We start from the raw sequence: 23,336 nt of genomic DNA, 5'->3' as shown, positions 1-23,336 counted from the left end.
TATAGGTATATATGGATACAAACATATTTCCAAATCTATTAAGATGAAAAATAATAATCAATTTTTTAATTTAAATTTTAATTTATAATTAATTTATTATATAGTGCATTAATACTAAGGAGTAGTTTAATTGCATAAAATCAATAATATCTGAAAATTACGATATTTTTTAAATTAAAAATAAATATGCCGAAATAAAAAAATAATAATATGTAAATTGTGTTCAGTTATCTTATCTCCATCAAAAAGGTCGATATACGAGTGTATTATATATGTACATATATATATATGTATATTACTCGACCATTAATCATACCCGTAAATCCGTACATACATACTATTAAAACTTGCTATAATTTATATCGAACTGTATAACTAATATGGTGGAATTCTTATACAAAACTAATCATCAAAAATTGATAATATATTATTTAATAATAATTATTAATGTAATATACAGTTTTTGAAATATAATTTTTTTTATAATAGAAATCGATATATTTTGAATTCATCAAATTCAAAAGCATTAAATAAAGACATTTTAAAATAATGTATAAAAAAAAATAAAAAGGATAAAAAATAGGAAACAAAAGAGACCGATTATAATGATTATATATATGTACACGGAAATACATTATTATTGAAAAAAGGAATAATCTTTTCGAATTAAAAAATTTATTTTAAAAAATCATAAAAGGATAGAAACGAACGGTAAAAGATAAAAGAAAAGAAAGAAAGAATAGAATGAAAAAGAATATATAAAAAATAAATACAGATTCTGAAGATCATTCGTATATATTCGTATACAGCTACAGCACGCTGTAACGGGGCGAACGAGAAACGAGGAAAAAGAAAGAGGGGAAGAAACGAACTCTCACAACGAAGAGGGGAAAGCGAGGGGAGAGAAAATCAGTATGAGTGGGGAGGAATGAGGAGAACTGACGAATCGCGTGAAAGAAGAAGCATACAGCAGTAGGTGCACATCGGTGCACGTACAAGACGAAGTGACGGCACGCCGAAACTAAAACGCGGAGAGCGTTGAGGTACAAACATTTAATGTCGCATTTCCGTACTGTTTTTCTACAGTGAACATCTTGATTAGTGAGTGATTAAATTCAGCTCAGTGTTTTTCGAGTGTATAGTTTGTTGCGATACTAGAGAATGGCATCCGATGAAGAGGTAGATGAAAGCTACGCGGGTAAGTGCAAAAAGGGATACTCTCAATCACGAATGCTACCGGAAAGTTATATCCTCGAACACGCAGGACGCGCGCTTTTCGTACGATGGCTGCCATGTCAATTGATCCTTCTATGATTTTCCACACGCTATCTTATTATTCTGCATTTCATTATAATTTCTTGTATGTTTTTATTTGATTCAATGGCAGGTTAATCGTCACAGAAAAAAATTATCAAATTCTTATTTGCTAAAATTTGTTTATCTTTTCTCAAGAAAGAAAGAAGTAACCTTTGAATTGTCAAATAATTCTATGATCATTTAACGATACTTTATTTAGAAATTTAATGCTTTTTTTGCAATCGCAATACATTTAATCATCATGTAAATCCAAAACAAAATAATCAGGTATAGGTTATTGTTTACATTCAATAGTTATATAGAAATCACATGGCTTTTTGAATTTCTTTTATTTTTGTAGCTACAAAGTTTTCAATACAAAATTTCTAGTACAATTTTATTGAGATCTTTACAATAATTATATACATTCTAGATTATGATATTATGACTTAATATATTAATTTCAACAATTGAATTTTTATTTAATATCGGATATTTTCAATTATTTTCAATACACTCTTTATATAATTCATATTTAATAATCTCTCAGTAAATTTTACTTCATAAAATTTTATTTCATAAAACCCTATTTGATTTTCCTTATTTTCAATTCGAAACATTAAAAGGCTTGCGTTGTTTTATCGCATAAAGATGCACTATGATCTGCTTCAATCGCGAAAATAATAATAAAGTAACTTTATTTATTGTGTATATTTCGATTTTGATAATTTTTGTTTAAAATTTTATTTCTTTGTAAAGAAATTTTTTTTTAAAAAAAGATAGAAAATACCGATTATAATTTCTAGTAGAATTTTTAAATAATTTTGTAATATGTATTAGTTTTCTAACCATCTGGTATGTCTGTATATGTATCTATTATATACACATTATTAATCGCAATATATAAGCAACCGGTGCGAGTTTTTTGAAAACTTGTTTCATTGGATTTATTAAAAATTTAAGACATAAATCATGACTATAGCTTCATTTTCAATTTTTTCTATATGATTAAAAATAAATTTAGAATTAAAAATATTATGAATGTAAAATATAGACACATACATTTAATGTGGTGAGCCCTTTCAAAGAAAATGGCGGACGCACGACAAAGCATTCATCGAATGTGGATTAATCTAAAATAATTTATGAATTTTAATTATTAACTTAAGCTTCATGTTCATTTTCAAATAATACTTATATTTGTGCGCATATTTATTTTTTTATAGAAATATTATATTTGTATTGATTTTTGATCATTTTGATTGCATTAAAAAAATAAAAAAATCAGTTTATTATAAAACATTACTATCGATTTGGCAATTATCAGTCCGTCATCATTTCACAAGTCGGAACATTTCGTCCAATAACATTTGTTTGAATTGTTGCCCTCTCTTATATTTTCTTAAGCATTTTATGTTAAAACTTTAGCAATTAATAAATTTTCTTTCGAAATTTTTTTATTAACTAAAAATTTAAATTTATAATATATATATATTAAATTTATAGAATTTTAAAAAAAAACGAATAACAAAATATTTATCTTTTTCATATTATCGTAATACTATGATAGAAAATTTTTCCAACAGTTTGACGTGAAATATTTATATACATATAATTATAAATTATATAAGATGCTATTGAATTTTTTTTTTAGAAAATAATATATTATTAATATATAATAAATAATAATATTATTGGCAAACCATAAAATTTTTAAAAATTATTGATTCATATAATTAATTTTATTGAAAAAATATATATATATATACATATATACATTGACTATTCTTAAGCCTATATTATAATGAAACAGATATTGATTTTATGTAAGTCAGAGATAGCCAATGAAAATTTAGCTTATTATCAATTATACATTAAATTACATTAAAAATTACATTAAAAAAATAAAAGTATCATAAAATATTATAAATAATGTACTTGCATGAAATATCCTTTTTTATAATTATTGATAATTATATTTTATTTTTTATAAAAATATCTTTTTAATATATTGAACTTTTAGGAGAAGATGATTTAGATGAAACTGGAGGTCAAGTTTCAAATGTTAATCAACAAGTGGATGGTTCATCTGATGCAGAGGAATCTCAAAGACTAGTTAGTATCTGATATATAGATATATATTTTTATTATATCTGATATATATTTTTTAAAAATGTTGTATTATTTAAAAAATATTTCTTTTTTATATAGGAAGAAGATGATGATTATGAACCAGAGGAAAGAAAAAAAAAGAAAGGGAAAAAACGAAAAGCACGTAGTGAAGATAAGAAGGGCAAGAAAAAAAAGAAAAAGAAAAAATCTGATTCTGGAGATGTAATTATTTTATCTTATCTTCATAAATATGATTACTTTATTTATATAAATGTTTACATCATATTTAGGAAAGTGATTTTGGAGGTGGTGAAACTGGTGATATAGCTGGAGATGATAGTGACTATGCAGGAAATAGAAAAAGTAGAAAGTCTTCTTCCAGGAAATCATCTAGTCATAATGCATCAGCTCCACCTAGCCAAGAACCTACAACTGGAATGCCTACAATTGAAGAAGTCTGTAACACATTTGGATTGACAGATGTACAAATTGAATATACTGATGCAGACTTCCAGAATTTAACTACCTATAAATTATTTCAACAACATGTTAGACCACTTCTAGCAAAGGAGAATCCAAAAGTAAATCCATTTCTAACAAATCCAAATTATTATATTTTTTCCAACAATTTATTTGTCTTTAATAAGTTATTTATTTATTTATAATAAGTTATTTTATATAATAAGTTTATTATTTATTTTTAGGTTCCAATGTCAAAGCTTATGATGTTAGTAGCTGCTAAATGGCGTGATTTTTCTGAATTAAATCCTCATACGCAACCAGATACAGATGTGTCATCAGCAAATGTGGATGAAGATAGTAGAAATGCAAGAGCAAATCGTAGTGGTACAGTCCAGGAAGGTGAAGATGAAGAAGAAGATGATGAAGATAGCGATAGAAAACGAAAATCACGAGGATCTAGAGCAAAAAAAGGAAAAAAAGCTTCTAAAGTACCAACACTTAAAATCAAACTTGGAAAACGTAAACGGGGAAGTTCGGATGAAGAAGCAGAAGGTAGTGGTGTTGGTACTGACAGAGATTCAGACATGGAATTTGAGCAGATGTTAGCAGATGCAGAGGAACCTGTTGGTGCAGATGGGACAAATAAAGGAAATACAGAAGAAAGCGGAATTGAACCACCGGCAGAACCACCTGTTCGCAGGAAGGCAAAAACCAAAATCGGAAATAAAACTAAAAAGAAGAAGAAAACAAAAACTACATCAAAGTTTCCAGATGGAGAAGAAGGTCTTCAGGTATAATTAGACTCTCTTTGATTAATAATCATGTTTTTTGTGTTGAAATATATAAAATATTTTTTATATTTACATTTCTTTTATATAGACTGATCATCAAGATTATTGCGAAGTATGTCAACAAGGTGGAGAAATTATTCTTTGTGACACATGTCCTAGAGCTTATCACTTGGTATGTTTAGAACCTGAATTAGAAGAAACCCCTGAAGGAAAATGGAGTTGTCCTCACTGTGAAGGAGAAGGTATTGCAGGTAGCTTCCCGTAACCCTAAACCTTCTATCCTTTCCCAACATGCTTATGTATATTTGATTAATAAAACAAATTGTAATTTATATTATTAATTTTTTTTCAGGTGCAGCAGAAGATGATGATGAGCATATGGAATTTTGTAGAATATGTAAAGATGGTGGTGAATTACTATGTTGTGATAGCTGTACTAGTGCTTATCATACACATTGTTTGAATCCACCACTTTCAGAAATTCCTGATGGTGATTGGAAGTGTCCTAGATGTTCTTGTCCACCTATACGTGGAAAAGGTATTTTAAAAAAAAGTTATGCATTATATATATTTAATTAATATTTAATTTCTTATATAATAGTTGCAAAGATCTTAACATGGAGATGGAAGGATTGCCCAGAAACACCTTCTGAAGAACCTTCAACGAGTAAAGCTACTCCCAAACAACGTAGAATGCGCGAATTCTTTGTGAAATGGGCAGATATGTCCTATTGGCATTGTGATTGGATTACAGAATTACAGCTTGATGTTTTCCATCCTCTTATGTTTAGGTGTGTATACAATAGATTTAATTTTTTTTATTGATAATTTTTTTTAATTTTATTATTGTTAGAAATTATTCACGAAAATATGATATGGACGAACCACCAAAATTGGAAGAACCATTGGATGAAAGCGATTCTCGTGTAAAACGATTGAAAGAACAGGACGGTGCTACTAATAGAGATGAATATAATTTAGAAGAACGATTTTATCGTTATGGAGTTCGTCCAGAATGGCTTGTAGTACATAGAGTAATCAATCATAGACTTTCAAGAGATGGTAGAGCAACATATCTTGTTAAATGGAGAGAATTAGGATATGATCAGGCAACGTGGGAAGACGAGCATGAAGATATTCCTGGATTAAAACAGGCTATTGAATATTATTTGGATCTCAGAGCAGCAAATTGTTGTGATGGTAGTTCTTCACGCAAGGGCAAGAAGGGTGAGAAGAGTCGGTTAATTCATTTTTTCTTTTTGTAATTAAATGTTATGAACTGTAAAATTATATTTTTTATTATATTCAGGTAAAGGCAAGAAATCGAAGACTCGTGAACTTATTGATGACGAAGAAAGAACGCCCAAAAGATACACTCCTCCACCTGATAAACCTACTACAGATCTCAAGAAAAAATATGAACGACAGCCAGAATATTTAGATCAGACTGGAATGCAATTACATCCTTATCAGCTAGAAGTATATACTTTATCACAATATTTATACCTATTATTTATTTTTTAATTTCATAATTTCATAGGGTTTAAATTGGTTAAGATATTCATGGGGCCAAGGCATAGACACTATTTTAGCAGACGAAATGGGTCTGGGAAAAACTATTCAAACTATTACATTTCTCTATTCTTTGTACAAAGAAGGACATTGTAAAGGACCATTTCTGGTATCTGTTCCCCTATCAACTATCATTAATTGGGAACGTGAATTTGAAACTTGGGCACCTGATTTTTATTGTGTTACTTATGTTGGTAAATATATGCAAATGAATTTAACTAATAATTAATAGTAATTTTATTAATGTTCTTATTGATTTAATAAAATTTTATAACATTTTATATTAATTTTAGGTGACAAAGATAGTCGTATTGTAATTCGAGAGAATGAATTGTCATTTGAAGAGGGTGCTGTTCGTGGAGGTCGAGCATCAAAGATTCGATCGAATCAAATTAAATTTAATGTACTCCTTACAAGTTATGAACTGATTTCAATTGATTCTGCATGTTTAGGATCAATAGATTGGGCCGTGTTAGTAGTAGACGAAGCGCATAGGCTCAAATCTAACCAATCAAAGTTTTTTAGATTATTAGCATCTTACAATATTGCATATAAATTATTATTAACTGGAACTCCTTTACAAAACAATCTGGAAGAATTGTTTCATCTATTGAATTTTCTATGTCGTGATAAATTTAATGATTTAGCTGCGTTTCAAAATGAATTCGCTGATATTTCGAAAGAAGAACAAGTAAAGAAATTACATGAATTACTTGGGCCACATATGTTAAGAAGATTAAAGGCTGATGTGCTAAAGGTATTTAGTATATATTATTATAAAAATTTGATATATCATTTATATTAATTTCTTTTTTTATTTATAGAATATGCCAAGTAAATCGGAATTCATTGTCCGCGTCGAATTATCTCCTATGCAAAAGAAATATTATAAATATATATTAACAAGAAATTTCGAAGCATTAAATCCTAAAGGAGGAGGTCAACAAGTATCGTTATTGAATATTATGATGGATTTAAAAAAATGTTGCAATCATCCTTACTTATTCCCAGCTGCGTCTCAAGAAGCACCAACCGCACCAAATGGAAGTTACGAAACATCTGCATTAATTAAAGCAGCAGGAAAACTCGTTCTATTGAGTAAAATGTTAAAGAAATTAAGAGATGACGGACATAGGGTATTAATCTTTTCTCAAATGACAAAAATGTTGGATATTCTCGAAGATTATTTAGAAGGAGAAGGTTATAAATATGAAAGAATAGATGGTAATATTACTGGCGCTCAACGACAAGAAGCTATCGATAGATTTAATGCACCTGGTATGTAAATAGTTTTATTATCTATTACAGAAAGAAAATTAATAACTTTATTTTTGATAGGTGCACAACAATTTGTGTTTCTTCTTTCTACTCGTGCCGGTGGTTTGGGTATAAACTTGGCTACCGCTGACACTGTAATTATTTATGATTCTGATTGGAATCCTCATAATGATATTCAAGCATTCAGTAGAGCTCATAGAATTGGCCAAGCTAACAAAGTCATGATCTATAGATTCGTAACTCGTAATTCTGTCGAGGAACGAGTTACACAAGTGGCAAAACGTAAAATGATGTTAACGCATTTAGTCGTAAGACCTGGCATGGGCGGAAAAGGTGCAAATTTCAGTAAACAAGAACTTGATGACATTTTACGATTTGGTAAATTTTATTATAATATTTAAATGTAATAAAAAAATAGAATTTGAATATGGAAATTTGTAATTCTCTTTTATATTAGGTACTGAGGAATTGTTTAAAGAGGAAGAAGGTAAAGAAGATGAAGCTATTCATTATGATGATAAAGCTGTGGCTGAATTATTAGATAGAAGCAAGGAAGGTATTGAGCAAAAAGAAAACTGGGCTAATGAATATTTAAGTTCATTCAAAGTAGCATCATATGTAACAAAAGAAGGCGAAACAGAAGAAGAAGCTGATACTGAAATTATTAAACAGGAAGCTGAGAATACTGATCCAGCATACTGGATCAAATTATTAAGACATCATTACGAACAACAACAGGAAGATATAGCCAGAACACTTGGAAAAGGTTAATTATTATACAAATATATATTATTATATAAATTATATATAAATTAATTATAATTTGTATAATATTATAAATTATACATAATTACAATTAATAATATAATTAATAATAAATTAATTATAATTAATATATTTAATTATTTTTAGGTAAACGAATACGTAAACAAGTAAACTATAATGATGGAGGAGTAACTGGAGATCAAAGTACAAGAGACGATCAACCTTGGCAGGAAAATCTCTCTGATTATAATAGCGATTTCAGTGCTCCTAGTGATGATGATAAAGAAGATGACGATTTTGATGAAAAGGGTGATGGAGATTTATTATCTCGAAGAAGTAGAAGAAGATTAGAAAGGAGAGACGAAAAAGATCGACCTCTACCTCCATTACTTGCTAGAGTTAATGGAAATATTGAAGTATGCTCTTTTTCTTTCTTTTTTTTTTTTTTCTTACATTTTTTTTTTCTTACATTTTTTTTTTCTTACATTTTTTTTTTCTTACATTTTTTTTTTTATATTTAAAAATTAATATAGAAGAAATGTGATTGCTTAATTCAGGTATTGGGCTTCAATGCTAGGCAGAGAAAAGCATTTCTAAATGCGATTATGCGTTACGGTATGCCACCACAAGACGCATTTAATTCTCAGTGGTTAGTTATTCGTTCAAGATATAATTCAAAATCAGAAAATTTAAAGTACTGTTAAAGTATATTATCGCATTTTAGGTTGGTGCGAGATTTAAGAGGCAAATCGGAAAAAAATTTCAAAGCATATGTTTCTCTTTTTATGCGGCATCTCTGTGAACCTGGTGCAGATAATGCCGAAACGTTTGCAGACGGTGTTCCAAGAGAAGGTCTCAGTAGACAGCATGTTCTAACAAGAATTGGTGTAATGTCTTTGATAAGGAAAAAGGTAAAATTCTTTAGCAATTAATTTTTTATTTCTTTTTAATTATTTTTATTATTTAATAGGTACAAGAATTTGAACACATTAATGGGTATTATTCAATGCCTGAAATGATACGAAAGCCAGTAGAACCTGTAAAAGTAGATGGTAGTGGAGATGGAGCAACTGGAACTAGTAGTACTAGTGCAACACCAGCTACTTCTAATGCTGCTAGTCCAAGTCCTGCTGCGACTCCAACTCCAACAGCCATATCTGGAACTACAATTACTGATACTAATAAATCTAATTCTGATAGTTCTGAAGTAAAAGAATGCAAAGAAGAACAAAAGGATAAAGAAGTAATTATATTAAAAAATTATATATTATAATATATATATTATATAATATATATAAAAAAATAATTATATATAATATAAATTAATATATATAATATAATAATAAATTATATATAATATAAAATAATTATATATAATATAATAATATATAATTATATATAAAATTATAATAATTATATATTATATATAATTATATTAATTATAAAAAATTAAAAAATTAATTATAAAATTAAATTTCAATTAAACTTGCAATAAAAAAAATTATTTTGTAGATTACGGAAACGAAAGATATGAAAGAAGAATCGAAGGATTCTAAAGAAGAAGAAGAAAATAATACAGAGAAAGATAAAGATAAAGATGATGTGAAAAAAGAGGAAAAAGATGCAGAATCAGAAACAATGGATAAAGAAAAGGATAAATTGGATATTAAAGAAGAAAAGTCATTAACAAAACATGACGAAAAAGTTGAAAATATTGAAAATAAAACAAAGCAAGATTCTGAAGAAGATGTAGTTATCGTTAAAGATGATGAAGAAGAAACTGAAAAACGAGAGGTATTACTATTACGCTAATAAACTAATGCAATTTATTTAGAGAAATTAATTAAGATTTTACAAGATTAACAAGATTTTCGATTTTACATTATAGGAGAAAGATAATAAAGAAAAAGATATAAAAGATTGTGATTCAGAAACGATAAAACCTAAACGTAAATTCATGTTCAACATAGCTGATGGAGGTTTCACAGAATTACATACATTATGGTTAAATGAAGAAAAAGCTGCGGTTCCTGGTCGTGAATATGAAATCTGGCATCGAAGACACGACTATTGGTTATTAGCTGGTATTGTTACACATGGCTATGGTCGTTGGCAAGACATTCAAAACGATATCAGGTAAAATGTAAAAATTTGTAATAGGAAAATTTATGCTTAATATAAATATATGCTATTTTAATATTATTTTGCAGGTTCGCAATAATTAATGAACCATTTAAAATGGATGTGGGCAAGGGTAACTTCTTAGAAATAAAGAATAAATTTTTAGCTAGACGCTTTAAATTGTTAGAACAAGCATTAGTAATAGAGGAACAATTAAGAAGAGCTGCGTATCTGAACTTAACACAAGATCCTAATCATCCTGCAATGAGCTTAAATGCAAGATTTGCCGAAGTTGAGTGCCTTGCAGAATCACATCAACATCTCAGTAAAGAAAGCCTTGCAGGAAATAAACCAGCGAATGCTGTCTTGCATAAAGTAATATCTTTATTGAATATTTTTTTATTTTATTTATTTATAATTCATTTTTATATTATTTTACTATATATAGGTACTAAATCAATTAGAAGAATTATTATCTGATATGAAATCTGACGTAAGCCGTTTACCAGCTACTTTAGCTCGTATTCCACCTGTTGCGCAAAGACTTCAAATGTCAGAGAGATCTATATTGAGTCGATTAGCAGCTACTGCACCAGGCGGAAATAATTCTCAATCGGGTCAAGCAGCATTGTTAGCGCAACAGTTTCCAGCAGGTTTTTCTGGTGGACAATTACCAGCTACATTTGCTGGTGCAGCTAATTTCGGAAATTTTAGACCACAATACTCAGTACCAGGTCAACCACCACAAGGATTCACAGGTATGCAATAAGTTTTAAATTTTTAACATTTTTAATATAGAATTTCAATCTTTATAATGATTATTATAAAAATAATTTATATTGCAGCTTGAATAGTAAATGATTGATAAACAGTGGCTCAATTGAAAATTCATAATGGCGCATGTTAACACTATGTTTTAAAGATTGTGTGCGCTGCATTATTTTTTCGTAAATTACGATTTTTAGCTGAATTTTATTAAAAGAGGCGTTAAGATAAAGAAGTAACAAAACAGACATAGATATGCAGACACATATGTAATATTACATCTAAATTACATTATTTCTGTATTTATTATGTGTACATTCGGCGTTTAGCATCAAGATTATCATGTTTTTGTATTTATACATATACGGTCCTTGTAGAAAGTGGCATAAATTATTTTCTTAAGCTAATTAAGAGTGATTTATATTTCTTCATCGACCGGCGTGTGTATTATATTGTAACGATAAGTACATTTTACTTAATGCAAACAAAAATAACAACTTATTTAAGAAACGAGTACAGATTACAGAGATTTGCGCAGTTTAAATTTAAGATGCGCTAATTGATTCATGCGGTTTATCGTTCAGTATAATTTATTCGCAATTTTTTTTTGCAATAATATTTTACTGACGGATGCCAAAAAGACTTAATTAGTCAAAAGCGTGTCCTTCGATATGTGTATTTGTGAATTCAGGGATTTTAGTTCAGATTGCATATATATTAAATATCATCATTGATATACCATAAACGATGAACAATGGCAATCATTTTAGTTAAGACTGACATTCACATTCATATTATATTCGGGAAAGTTCATTTCGTATATAATTTTACATGCTATTGTAATGCATGGATTCCCATTTTTCAGATTCTTCATATATGCGCACTTTAATTGTCAAATTTTCAGTTTAAAATAAATATTGTGTAAGTACTACGTCGAAAAAAACAGAAGCACAAAGTCTGTTTGATACTTAAATATTATAATGCACATGGTGATATGATTCTGATACGTAATTCGAATCTTTAGAGATCGATTATTTTATTGAAAAAAGTCACCAATGACTAAAAAAATGACCTAGGGAGAAATTTGATAATATCGTGATCATTTAATAAATATACTTTGTATATACTTGTCCAATTACATTTTGATGCATTATATATTATACGCATACACATATATTATAGCACTCTCGTAACAAGTAAGGTCGAAAGGCACGTCTCACATCCCATGCATTATATTAGAGAAAAGAGAAGAGGGACGATTATAAATATAATTATAAAACACAGAAACATTAAAAAATCTTAAGTAAATATATTGTTCCATTTTTTCTACCCCAGGTTCGAGACGTGTTAGAGCATTTCAATTTAACTAATCGATCTGCCAAATCCTTATGTTGGCATATAAGTTTCTAAGAATAATTTAGGATATAGTTAAAAAATTTTGAATGAGTGTGTAAAGAGTAAGGGAATGAATGAATAAAAAATGAATTGACAAATCATTGAAAATCGTTTGTTGTATGTATTACTTCTGCTGGAATAAATTAATAATTAGAAACAAGATTTGTACTCAATGTTTTTAATAGGTTTTAAATTTCGCAAACAATTACAATTTATAATAAGACTTTATTGATTATATATAATATATAATAAATAAAAAATATTATAGAATAGAATATAAATACTATGAAACAATTACAATTATTGTAAATTTGAAATTGTGATTTTATTATAATGCGTTGTAAATTAACATTATTTTATGTATAAATAACAATATAATAATATAGTGAATAAGATGATGAAAAAAAATACAACATTTTTAACGTAAATAATACGGCAGCAACGATAATAGAAAGATACAAAATTTAACCAGAGGTATCTTTATTTTGTCTCTGTTGTATCATTTCTCTTATGTTGTTTTCACATTCTTTTAAGTTTTGTTGCAAGTACGTTTTATTATTTTCTAAATTTTTCACTTTTTCATCAGCATTTTTCATTCGTTTCTCGAGACCAATTTTTATACTATCCATGTTGTCTAAAAGAAACATTCTGCCAACTGATTCATATGCTTTAGTGTTTTCTGGATATGAGGTTATTTCCTTCATTGTTAGTTCAGCGAATTGTTTTGATCGTTTTAATTTTTCAATTTGTAAATCTGCTAACTTCAATTTTTGCGTGGTATCAATCATTTTCTCGTGTAATTGCGAGAATGCTTTTCTTAGCTCTTCATCCGGTTCTCTTGCCATTTTTCTATAATAATTTTATAGGTTAAAAAACTAAAATTTTTCGTTTTATACAATTATTTAAAATTTTAATTTATTATCAAATATAATAAAAATTCAATTAAATATAATTAATTCTACATTTTGACATTTTTATTATAATGAAACAATTTAAAACACAAGATAACACAAAATATCTCATTAATTTTAACTTGTTAAATTAATAGGAAAAAAATTATACAATGATTAACATCTATTTATATGATTCTTAATTATTCTCTTATAAAAATAAATATATAGAAAAAAATTTTTTTATTTTATATATAAGTTATTATTTACCTTTTATTCAATTTTTTAATAAAGAAAAATAAAGTTATTTATTACTTAATGAAATATATATATATATTATTACTGAATTTATTTTGGATTTTATTATAATCTATATTATATATTTCAATAAAGAAATTAAAAAATAAATTTCATAGAATATCTTGAATTATGTAGTATAATGCCAGCACAGACTATGTATAAAATAGACTTGCATGTAATATATTTTTGTGTTATATGAGATAACAATGATCTATCGATATTTTGAAAAGATCGATGTTTGTTATCGATCATCAATGTTTTTTTTATGGATTCTTTATTTAAATTTAATTCTTCTTTAATTAATTATTGCAAATATGTATTGATTTGTAAAAATTATGTTTTTTTTATATACATAATAGATAATTGATTTTAATTTTTGAAATTTTCACAAAAGTGTTGATATTATTATATTAAATTTTATCTAATAAAATATAAAAATATATAAAATCTTTATGATATATAAAAGAACTATATATAAAATATATATACTCCCGATATATAAAAAAAATTTATAAATATATAAAATATATTATAAATATATTCCTAATGACATATAAAAACATAAATGTATACATAAATAAAATATATACATTATATATATATTATATAAATATATAAGAACATTGAATATTTTTATTATTCAAGATTATATAGACTATAAAAATTTCCAATCAATAGATTAAGCAAAGAAGATAATAAAATTAATTAGATAAAATCGAACCGAATAAATTTAAAAAAAAGCACATACAAATAAGAAAAACAAATAATAAAAGAAAGACAAGATAGGATAGGATAAAAATTGAGGAATCAATGTTATTTCTTAAATATCAAAGAATTCTCTTTAAATCTTTTAAAAATATAGATTAAATATAATAAATATATCTTATAATATAATATAATTCTATCCAATATGATATAATATTTTTATATTTAATCTGTATATTAATTTATTGTAATAAACAGAAGTAAAATATAATTTGACTCTCATCTTTATCTATCGAATGCTTTTAAAAAAATTTTTAGCATTCTACAATGATATTGATAGTCAATTTTTATTTTATTTCTATTCTTTTCATTATTTGCTCTTGTTACAGTTTGTTTCATTTACGACACTTCAGAAATGGCGTTGATTATCTTATCTCTATGTTTCGCTTATTATTTTTACTTTTTTATCCATACTTTTTTCACGTGATTACAAACAAGATGTGGAATATTCAACATTTTTATCATTTTTCTTTTAAAAAACTACTAATGTGTTTTAATTTTTAATATAAAAAATATAGATATTAAATTTTCGGCTTTATAATATATCTTATGAATGATAATTTAGCAAAAAATAATTTATCCTGATATATAATGTATATTTTAACGCAAGAAATGAAATTTAAAAAAAACGAAAACTTGACCTAGCAATGAAGAAAGAAATAGGAAGAAATTTTAATTATATTTAATAATTATATCAAATATTCATTTATCAAATTTTCGCTATTTATAATTTTGTAAAATATTTTTAAAATATGCAGTTAATTATCCATACATAAACTTATTATTATTGAATTACCAACATTGTAATCTTATTATTCTAAGCCAAATTAGTAACATTGAAAATGACGTTAAAATGATAAATGAATCCTTAGTGCTCTTGAAATATGAAATAAAAAAATGAATTTTAATTATTTTGTACTCAGTTAATCAGATTGAATATAATTATTAGATTTATCGTTCTAAATTATATGATGTATCAAGTCTTCTAATTTTTTGCACACTTGCTAAATATGAAATATAAAATTTAATTTTTTAATTTAAAATTTAAATTTAACTGCTCAGTAGAAAAAGTCTTCAAAGAATTATTTTACATATTACAAATTTATAAATTGTATTATTATAAAAAACTTTATTATAAAAAATATATTAATAATAAAATTAAGCTACGTAAGCATTTTTATAATTTTAAATGATTTTTTAAATATTTAATACAAAAAGAAAAGTATTTTATACAAAAAATAGAAAAATCAGAAAAAAATAGATATTCCTTGTTAACAAAAAAAATTTGATTTAAAGAATTTTCTACTACAAAAGAAAAGTATAAAATAAACAGGTGAAGAGATACTAAATTTATGACATCGAGATTAAGTAACTAAAAACAGACTGTTTCACAACGTATGGTAACGCGTTTGCAGAGATACCTTTTTATAAAGGTTCTCCAATGTAAGGTTAAAAAACCTTATACAACAATAATGCCCAAGAGATCACTTCAAAGTCCACCTGAAAAAAAATTAAAATCAAATCAATGCTCGATTAATTCAACAAAAAACGCGGATCCCTTCACAGAACATAACCTCAAGACAGACACAACGATCATTGAAGACATGCAAACAGAAAATGGGATACAAGAATTTTCTGTATGCGGTTCAAAAGAATCACGGACAAAAGTTACATATTTAGAAACACCTGTAAAATCGGAGAATGATAAGAAGGAATATAGGTAAAGAATAATAGAAAATATATTGAATGAATAGAATATATATGGATTTGTTTTATTTTTTTGAATTTTAATAAATTATTTTTTTTTTATGTAGAGTAATTAAATTAGAAAATGGTTTGACTGCTCTTCTAATTGCTGACTTACACTCCTTTCATTCAGATGATCAAAATGATAGAAAAGGTAAAAGAAAAAATTTAATAGAAAATTTAAACATTTCCATTTATATATTAATTGAATAACTCTTCTGTAATTTTATTATATTTTTCTATAATAAAATTTTAATAGATTCAGTAAGTACAAATGAAGAAGAAAATGAAGAAACTAACAGTGAAGAGGATGAAGAGGAAAGTGAATCAGAAAGTGATACAGAGGATAATCAATCAGATTGTGATAAAGATGTAGAAGATTCTTGTACTTTTTCCAAACGATTAAAAAGAGAAGAAAAAATGGTATTTTTTATTAAAATATATAATTTAATATTTAATTTATGTAATATATATAAAATGTTAATATTCTCAGTGTGCTGCTACGCATGTTTCTTACACAGGCAGCATGTGGATTATCAGTGGGTGTAGGAAGTTTCAGTGATCCACCAGAAATTCCAGGTTTAGCACATTTTTTGGAACATATGGTTTTCATGGGATCAGAAAAGTATTCTGAGGTAGTCATTTTAAATAAAAAATTTTTAAAACTTTTAATTTTTTGTTTAATTTCTATATGAATTTATAGGAAAATGATTTTGATGCGTTCATTAAAAAAAGAGGTGGATCAGACAATGCCTCTACTGAATGTGAATTAACAACATTCTATTTTGAAATACAAGAAAAATATCTTTTGTCTGCACTTGATCGTTTTGCTCAATTTTTTATAAAACCTTTAATGAAGAAAGATGCAATAACAAGAGAACGTGAAGCAGTAGAAAGTGGTACATATTAAAAATTTTTAACATAATGAAATTTAATTAATTTAATTTATAATAATATTAAATAATTCATAATAGAGTTTCAGATGGCTTTACCTTCTGATTTTTGTAGAAAAGAGCAATTATTTAGTAGTTTTGCACGATCAAATCATCCTGCAACAAAATTTTGTTGGGGTAATTTGGTTACCTTACGAGATAATGTAACAGATAAAAAGCTCTATGAGGAATTGCATAAGTTTAAAGAGCGTCACTACAGTGCTCACAGGATGAAACTTGCTATACAAGTGAGCTTAGCAACATATAATATCAGCAACATACATCAAAATTTATTTTTTTTTTGTCTAAATAATATTGATTTAAGAATTTTATTTACAGGCAAGACTTCCATTGGATGTATTAGAAGATTATGTAACACAATGTTTTGCAAATGTACCAAATAATGGTTTACCAGCTGATGATTTTACTTTGTTCAAGGGTTCAAATTCATTTGATACACCAAGTTTTAGAAAAATTTATAAAATCAAGCCTATAAAAGATATTTGCCAAGTGTGTCATAGTATTTTTTTTTAAATTAATTATTTAAAATTATTTTAAATTAATTATTTAATGATAATTAGAAATTAATCTTGTTTTAATTTCTAGGTAGAGTTAACATGGTCTATGCCACCTCTTCATGATTTATACAAAAGCAAACCGCATCAATATGTTTCTTGGATTATAGGATATGAAGGAAAAGGTTCTTTAATTAGTTACTTAAGAAGAAAAATGTGGTGCCTTGGTATTTTCAGCGGAAATGAAGAAAGCGGTTTCGAACATAGTTCAATGTACGCGTTGTTTAATTTATCTTTAATGTTGACAGAACAGGGACACAAACATCTACCAGAAGTATTAAATGCTATATTTTCATTTATCAATTTAATGCGCAAAGAAGGTCCGCAGAAAAGAATATATGATGAAATCCATCAGATTAAAGAAACGAATTTCAGGTAAATTAATGATTAATTTAATAATTTAAGTGATTCATAAAAAGAAAAAAACTTTCTTGTAGATTTACAGATGAATCACCACCAGCAGAATATGTAGAAGATTTATGTGAAAGCATGCACTATTATCCTCCTCGTGATTATATTACTGGAAGTGGATTATATTTTGAATATAATCCAGAAGCTATACAAATTTGTTTAAATTATTTAACACCTGATGATGTAAACATTATAATTTTTGATAAAAAATTTAATGATGAAGATTTTGATAAAGTAGAACCTTGGTTTAAAACCAAATATACCGATATGGAAATTCCTCAAGAATGGATTGAGTGTTGGAGAACTATTGAACCTTTTTCTGAATTCCATTTACCATTACCTAATATGTTCATCACAGATGATTTCAGTTTAATTTCAATGCCAGCTAACATTTCTAAATATCCTACAAAAATTTATACAGATGAGATAACAGAAGTTTGGTATCGACCTGATCCTAAATTTGGTTTACCTGAATGTTATATGTATTTTTATATCATATCGCCAATGGCTGTTTGTTCACTAAAAGGGTAAATTGAAATATTTATGAATAAATATATATTTTTTTTATATAATGAATTTTTTTTTATAATGAATAATTATAGATTTTTTTTAAATTTTAGTGCAGCTCTAATGGATTTGTTTATTGCTATACTAAAGCAATTGTTAGTGGAATCATTGTATCCAGCCACGGTTGCTGAACTAAATCACGATATTCATGCAAATGACAAGGGTATTATGCTTAAAGTGAATGGATTTAATCAGAAATTACCAGTAAAAACATTTATATTTTTTTCTTCAAATAAATTTTCTTTCAACTTTTATATAATGTTTTCATTTTTGTTAATAGCTTCTATTGATGACCATAGCAAAATGTATAGCTGATATCCCAACATTAATAACTGAAGAATTTTTCGAAGTTATGAAACAAGAAGAAATTAAGGCATATTATAATAATTTTGTAAAACCTAAAAAATTAGTTCGGTAAATGATGTTTTTTAAAAAATTAAAAATAATAAATTTATGATGATTTATATTTCTTAAAATTATTTTAGGGATGTAAGATTATCAATTCTAATGTTTATTCATTGGATGGCCACAGACAAACATGCTGCAATTCATAATGTGGAATTTCCTGAATTCCAGAATTTTGTTAGTCATTTTACTGATCATGTTTATATTCAATCTTTAGTACAAGGGAATATGACAAAGGAAGATGTAATAAAAAACGTTCAGGAATGTGTAAAGACTCTCAAATGTGGACCATTATTGCCTAACACGATGCAACAAATGAGAGTAATGCAAATACCAATCGGTTCGCATTATTGTAAAGTAAAAAATTTTAATAGCACAGATGTAAACTCTGTTGTAATGAATTATTATCAATCTGGTGTTTCATCTATCAAATTGTTAGTTATTATTGAATTGTTAATAGTAAGTATATGTTCAAATTTTATTTTATTTATTTTTATTATTATTTCGAATTTATTGTATAATAATAAATATAATAATAAATACTTACATTATATTTTACAGATGTACATGGAAGAGCCACTTTTTAATCAATTAAGAACACAAGAGCAACTTGGTTATAACGTTTTCTGTTTATTAAGAGATACCTTTGGTATTCTTGGTTATTCCATCACGGTATATACCCAAGCAGATAAATACAGTACAGAACATGTGGATAACAGAATAGAAGCTTTTTTGACAATGTTCAATAATATGCTACAAGGAATTTTGGAGAAAGATCTAGATAGCATTAAAGAAGCAGTAATAAAATTGAAACAGTGCGCTGATATACATTTAAAAGAAGAAGTTGATAGAAATTGGTCAGAAATTATAACTGGAGATTATATGTTTGATAGAATAGAAAATGAATTGAGTATGATAGAGCATATTACAATTGATGAGTTGAGAGAATGGATGCAATCTCATACAATTAATGGGAATAATTTTAGAAAATTAAGTGTACACGTGGTTGGTAGCGCTAAATCAACTGATTTGGAAAATAATGAAGGTATCAGATTACATAAAAATAGAATTATAAATGTATTAATTTTATATTATATTATGAATTATTGAGAAAAATATTAATTTTTTTATAGCTAACTCAAAAATAGAAAATGCTGGGAATATAAAGTATTCATTGGATTATATTCCTGTTACTGAAGAAACTAACAAATCATCGGTATATATTACTGATATTCAGGGATACAAAAACCGATTGTATACCTATCCTGTGAAACATACTACTTTATGATATTAAATTCTTCTAATGAAAATTAATAGTATTTGAAAAACTCTGAGAAATAATAAAATGGAATGATGATATATGAAATATTATATTGTTAATTATTTTTTTGTTATTGCGCTGTTAATTATTTTTTTCATTTCAGTTTAATTAAACTAATTCTTAAAAAAAATTCTAAAAATTATTAAATTGTAATCTTAATTAATTCTTTTTATAATTTATATTTCTATGAACTAGAAATATTAATTTGAAAAGTAAGTATAAAATTAAATTGAAAATAGCATATAATGGCAAACAATAATAAAAGATGAATTTTTTTTCTTTTTATAATTCTTTTAATTGTATTCAAGACATGATAACACCTTTTAATAAATCATTGAACTTCCGAAAATGTCAGCCAACCATCTCCGAGAACCTCTCACACGAACAGCTTTCTTTACAAAACTTCACTGAAAGTTTGTTTCCTTTATTTCAAACTGTGCAGTATATGCAAAGTTTTCGTTTTTTCTCTTTAATTTAAGAGAGAATCTGTATGAACCATTTTCTCTAATTTGCATGTGTGTCGTGTAATTGTATTTATACAAGAAAAAATGAAGATAAATACATATATTTTTTTCTTCAAAAGAAACAAACTTAAAATATCTGTCATTGGAGAAACTTCTCTGCTCATTGGGATAAAGAAAAGAGATTGCTCTTTGTTTCCCAATACATAATTATTATTTATTAAGTAATTTTTTTTATTTTTTTAAGAAAAAAAATATTTTTTGTTTAATTGGCAGAGTAGTATATTCCAAAGAACAGATTTACAGCAAAATGTCGATGCAATTTGAATATTCTAAACTGTTATAACATTCATTAAAGTGCATTTTGCATTTAGTATTTCGAATAATTGTTGAATATATTGATTTTTTTTTGTTGTAGTATTATAGAATTGCCACTACATTTATACAATGATTACCTCCTACTTTCCAAATATGTATCCATTTTAAAAGTACCTTAAATGACTTTTTTAGATTTATAATAATTTTTATTTGCCTTGTGTTTTCGCCAGCACTGATTCTGTTTATTTTTCTTTTTTAATGATTTGTTTTTTAATTTTTTGCATGCTTGTTTTTAAATTAGTCAACAATATGAAATTTTCAACTTGCTCCATTTTTTAAAATACATGAATAAATAATATTCATTCAATTTCCATACTATGCTTTTCTTTCTTTTCTTTACTTAAAAACATATTCCCTCCAGTTTTTCAACTAGCAAAAGCATAGAATCAGCTCTGCTTGACACTAGACATGAATGGGTATATGTTACAACAATAAGTTACAAGATAGAATAATCCAACAAGAATACATTGATGTGATTGTGTATTATAGAGAAATACAACTACATGAGTCGGTCAGGCAACATTTTCTAACTGTCCCAAACACATTTACAAATTATTAATTAATTCTATATTAGATATTGTTTTCGAATACAAAAATCTTGCATATCATTTTGTTTCAATTTCAATATCAAAATTATACAAATAACATTCACTTTATTTATATAAATATAACATTAAATTATCATATATTATTTCTAACATTGTTATATAAACAAATAATAATTTGAAAAGGAATTAGAAATATGTTATATTTTTTAATGATTTTCTACCATTTCAAAAAATATAATAACCACTTACCGACTCATATAAGTTGAAAATAACGCGACCATTGACAAAAATTATAGCGCATGTATAATTTTTTTTGCCTTTTTTTTTTTTTTTTTTTTTTTTCATGTATATTTTTGTCCATGTATACGAAGTGATCTTGAAGGCGTTTTCTTATTCTGTTTGTAAAAAATTGTTCTTATTTCATGCGCTATACACTTGATCAATTATTTGGTCTTCTTACATATTAGAAAAACAAAAAGAAAAAAACAGAAAAAAATAAACGTACAATGATTATAAATTGTAACATACAATGGTTACCCTCTGTGTATGCACTTGATATTTTTAATTATCTTTTTTTTTTCATTGTTCTTGTTGCTTTCTTTAGCTATGAAAAATAATAGCAGAATATACATTACATAATATTTAATAAGAATATATAAGAACGGGGCCCACATATATTTTGCAGCTACATTGATAATTGTTTAATTCATTACTTCTTTTTTTGGTTTTTTACTATATTAATACTTTTTTTTATTTACTGTCTTTGCTACCATATTTTTAATATATCTTGTTAATAGAATATGTAAGCGAAAAACTATAGTAAAAAGAGAAACTTAAAATTTATATATTGAGCACAGTTATAGCAACTCAATATTATCTTTACTTTTCCCTTTTCTGATATTCTATCGAGGGCATTATATATTGTTGTTTATTTTTTCATTGTGTTGCTATTGAAAATCCTGACAATCTACTAGCATGAATATAGCATATCTTATAAAAAGAGAAATTGGAAGTAAACGTTAAACGTTTTTTTTTCTTTTTTAATGCCCATTGATTGCGTGCTTCTATTGGAAATACAGTGAAATAATAATATAAACACATTGTTCATTGATTTTTTTTGTGGCAATCATTTAAGACAAATCATTGAAATTAAATGATGCGCTCCATTTTTATATGTTATATTTTCCCCTATGTACATATACATATATATGTGTGATTTTCGCAAAAAGACATAAGACTCTACTACAATGTGATTACAAATCAAATTAAGAACGAAGAAATAATAATAATGAAAAGCGAATGATATTGAAAAAAATTTAATAATAAAAAATAAACAAATAGCGAAGCAGCAAAAGTGTTCATGATTTTTCATAATAAAAAACATGATGAATCATGTCTATTTTTAATGCTTAGCTATTTGTTGCATTGACGAGTAATTAAAATTTGTTTAAATAAAAATATAATAATGAAATTAATTGGA

The 23,336-nt window shown here is 26.1% G+C and overlaps 3 protein-coding genes across 9 annotated transcripts; 2 read left to right on the top strand and 1 right to left on the bottom strand.

Moving 5' to 3' along the window:
* The first annotated feature begins 987 nt into the window (after positions 1 to 987).
* Positions 988 to 12,717, top strand: LOC122717018 (chromodomain-helicase-DNA-binding protein Mi-2 homolog). 4 transcript variants are annotated; one of them, XM_043940664.1, is made up of 24 exons: positions 988 to 1,198; positions 3,320 to 3,411; positions 3,508 to 3,630; positions 3,699 to 3,989; positions 4,113 to 4,661; positions 4,750 to 4,903; positions 5,014 to 5,199; positions 5,263 to 5,452; positions 5,515 to 5,888; positions 5,971 to 6,140; positions 6,202 to 6,427; positions 6,527 to 6,990; positions 7,058 to 7,511; positions 7,572 to 7,889; positions 7,969 to 8,277; positions 8,424 to 8,692; positions 8,834 to 8,925; positions 9,001 to 9,187; positions 9,247 to 9,519; positions 9,789 to 10,070; positions 10,165 to 10,412; positions 10,487 to 10,772; positions 10,846 to 11,155; positions 11,243 to 12,717. In XM_043940664.1, exons 1-24 carry the CDS (start codon positions 1,162 to 1,164, stop codon positions 11,245 to 11,247), a joined length of 5,889 nt encoding a protein of 1,962 aa, XP_043796599.1. In that variant the 5' UTR covers positions 988 to 1,161; the 3' UTR covers positions 11,248 to 12,717. The 4 variants fall into 4 exon arrangements, with proteins under 4 accessions (XP_043796599.1, XP_043796598.1, XP_043796597.1 ...); XM_043940663.1 differs by having other exon boundaries at positions 5,515 to 5,897; XM_043940662.1 differs by having other exon boundaries at positions 4,750 to 4,912.
* Positions 12,718 to 12,719: 2 nt separating this feature from the next.
* LOC122717020 (prefoldin subunit 1) lies at positions 12,720 to 13,888 on the bottom strand. Its single transcript, XM_043940665.1, has 2 exons — positions 13,718 to 13,888; positions 12,720 to 13,406 (listed from the first exon to the last, which is right to left on the bottom strand). The coding sequence occupies exon 2, from the start codon at positions 13,400 to 13,402 to the stop codon at positions 13,022 to 13,024; it is 381 nt and encodes a 126-aa protein (XP_043796600.1). The 5' UTR covers positions 13,403 to 13,406; positions 13,718 to 13,888; the 3' UTR covers positions 12,720 to 13,021.
* Positions 13,889 to 15,755: 1,867 nt separating this feature from the next.
* Positions 15,756 to 20,514, top strand: LOC122717012 (nardilysin-like). Of its 4 annotated transcripts, none has more exons than XM_043940649.1 (14): positions 15,756 to 16,232; positions 16,327 to 16,412; positions 16,518 to 16,681; positions 16,780 to 16,893; positions 16,962 to 17,157; positions 17,233 to 17,438; positions 17,530 to 17,700; positions 17,797 to 18,140; positions 18,203 to 18,703; positions 18,797 to 18,947; positions 19,024 to 19,157; positions 19,229 to 19,607; positions 19,710 to 20,193; positions 20,282 to 20,514. In XM_043940649.1, exons 1-14 carry the CDS (start codon positions 15,910 to 15,912, stop codon positions 20,434 to 20,436), a joined length of 3,408 nt encoding a protein of 1,135 aa, XP_043796584.1. In that variant the 5' UTR covers positions 15,756 to 15,909; the 3' UTR covers positions 20,437 to 20,514. The 4 variants fall into 4 exon arrangements, with proteins under 4 accessions (XP_043796584.1, XP_043796583.1, XP_043796585.1 ...); XM_043940648.1 differs by having other exon boundaries at positions 18,779 to 18,947; XM_043940650.1 differs by lacking the exon at positions 16,327 to 16,412 and having other exon boundaries at positions 16,076 to 16,232; positions 18,779 to 18,947.
* The last annotated feature ends 2,822 nt before the right edge of the window (positions 20,515 to 23,336 follow it).

Source organism: Apis laboriosa, unplaced genomic scaffold, assembly GCF_014066325.1.
Source record: "Apis laboriosa isolate Shangri-la unplaced genomic scaffold, ASM1406632v1 scaffold4_cov146, whole genome shotgun sequence".
NCBI classification, from domain to species: Eukaryota; Metazoa; Arthropoda; class Insecta; order Hymenoptera; family Apidae; genus Apis; species Apis laboriosa.
Note: the sequence above shows the minus strand (reverse complement) of the source record. Positions and strands in the feature narration are given on the sequence as shown.

Bases quoted from the DNA above. Each gene is read 5' to 3' on its own strand.
- LOC122717018 (XM_043940661.1), top strand. From the start codon at position 1,162: ATGGCATCCGATGAAGAGGTAGATGAAAGCTACGCGG. The intron at 8,926-9,000 runs GTTAGTTATTCG...ATCGCATTTTAG, and splicing joins GACGCATTTAATTCTCAGTG to GTTGGTGCGAGATTTAAGAG. The intron at 9,188-9,246 runs GTAAAATTCTTT...ATTATTTAATAG, and splicing joins TGTCTTTGATAAGGAAAAAG to GTACAAGAATTTGAACACAT.
- LOC122717020 (XM_043940665.1), bottom strand. From the start codon at position 13,402: ATGGCAAGAGAACCGGATGAAGAGCTAAGAAAAGCATTCTCGCAATTA.
- LOC122717012 (XM_043940648.1), top strand. From the start codon at position 15,910: ATGGTAACGCGTTTGCAGAGATACCTTTTTATAAAGGTTCTCCAATGT. The intron at 19,158-19,228 runs GTAAATGATGTT...AAATTATTTTAG, and splicing joins AAACCTAAAAAATTAGTTCG to GGATGTAAGATTATCAATTC. The intron at 19,608-19,709 runs GTAAGTATATGT...TATATTTTACAG, and splicing joins TTATTATTGAATTGTTAATA to ATGTACATGGAAGAGCCACT.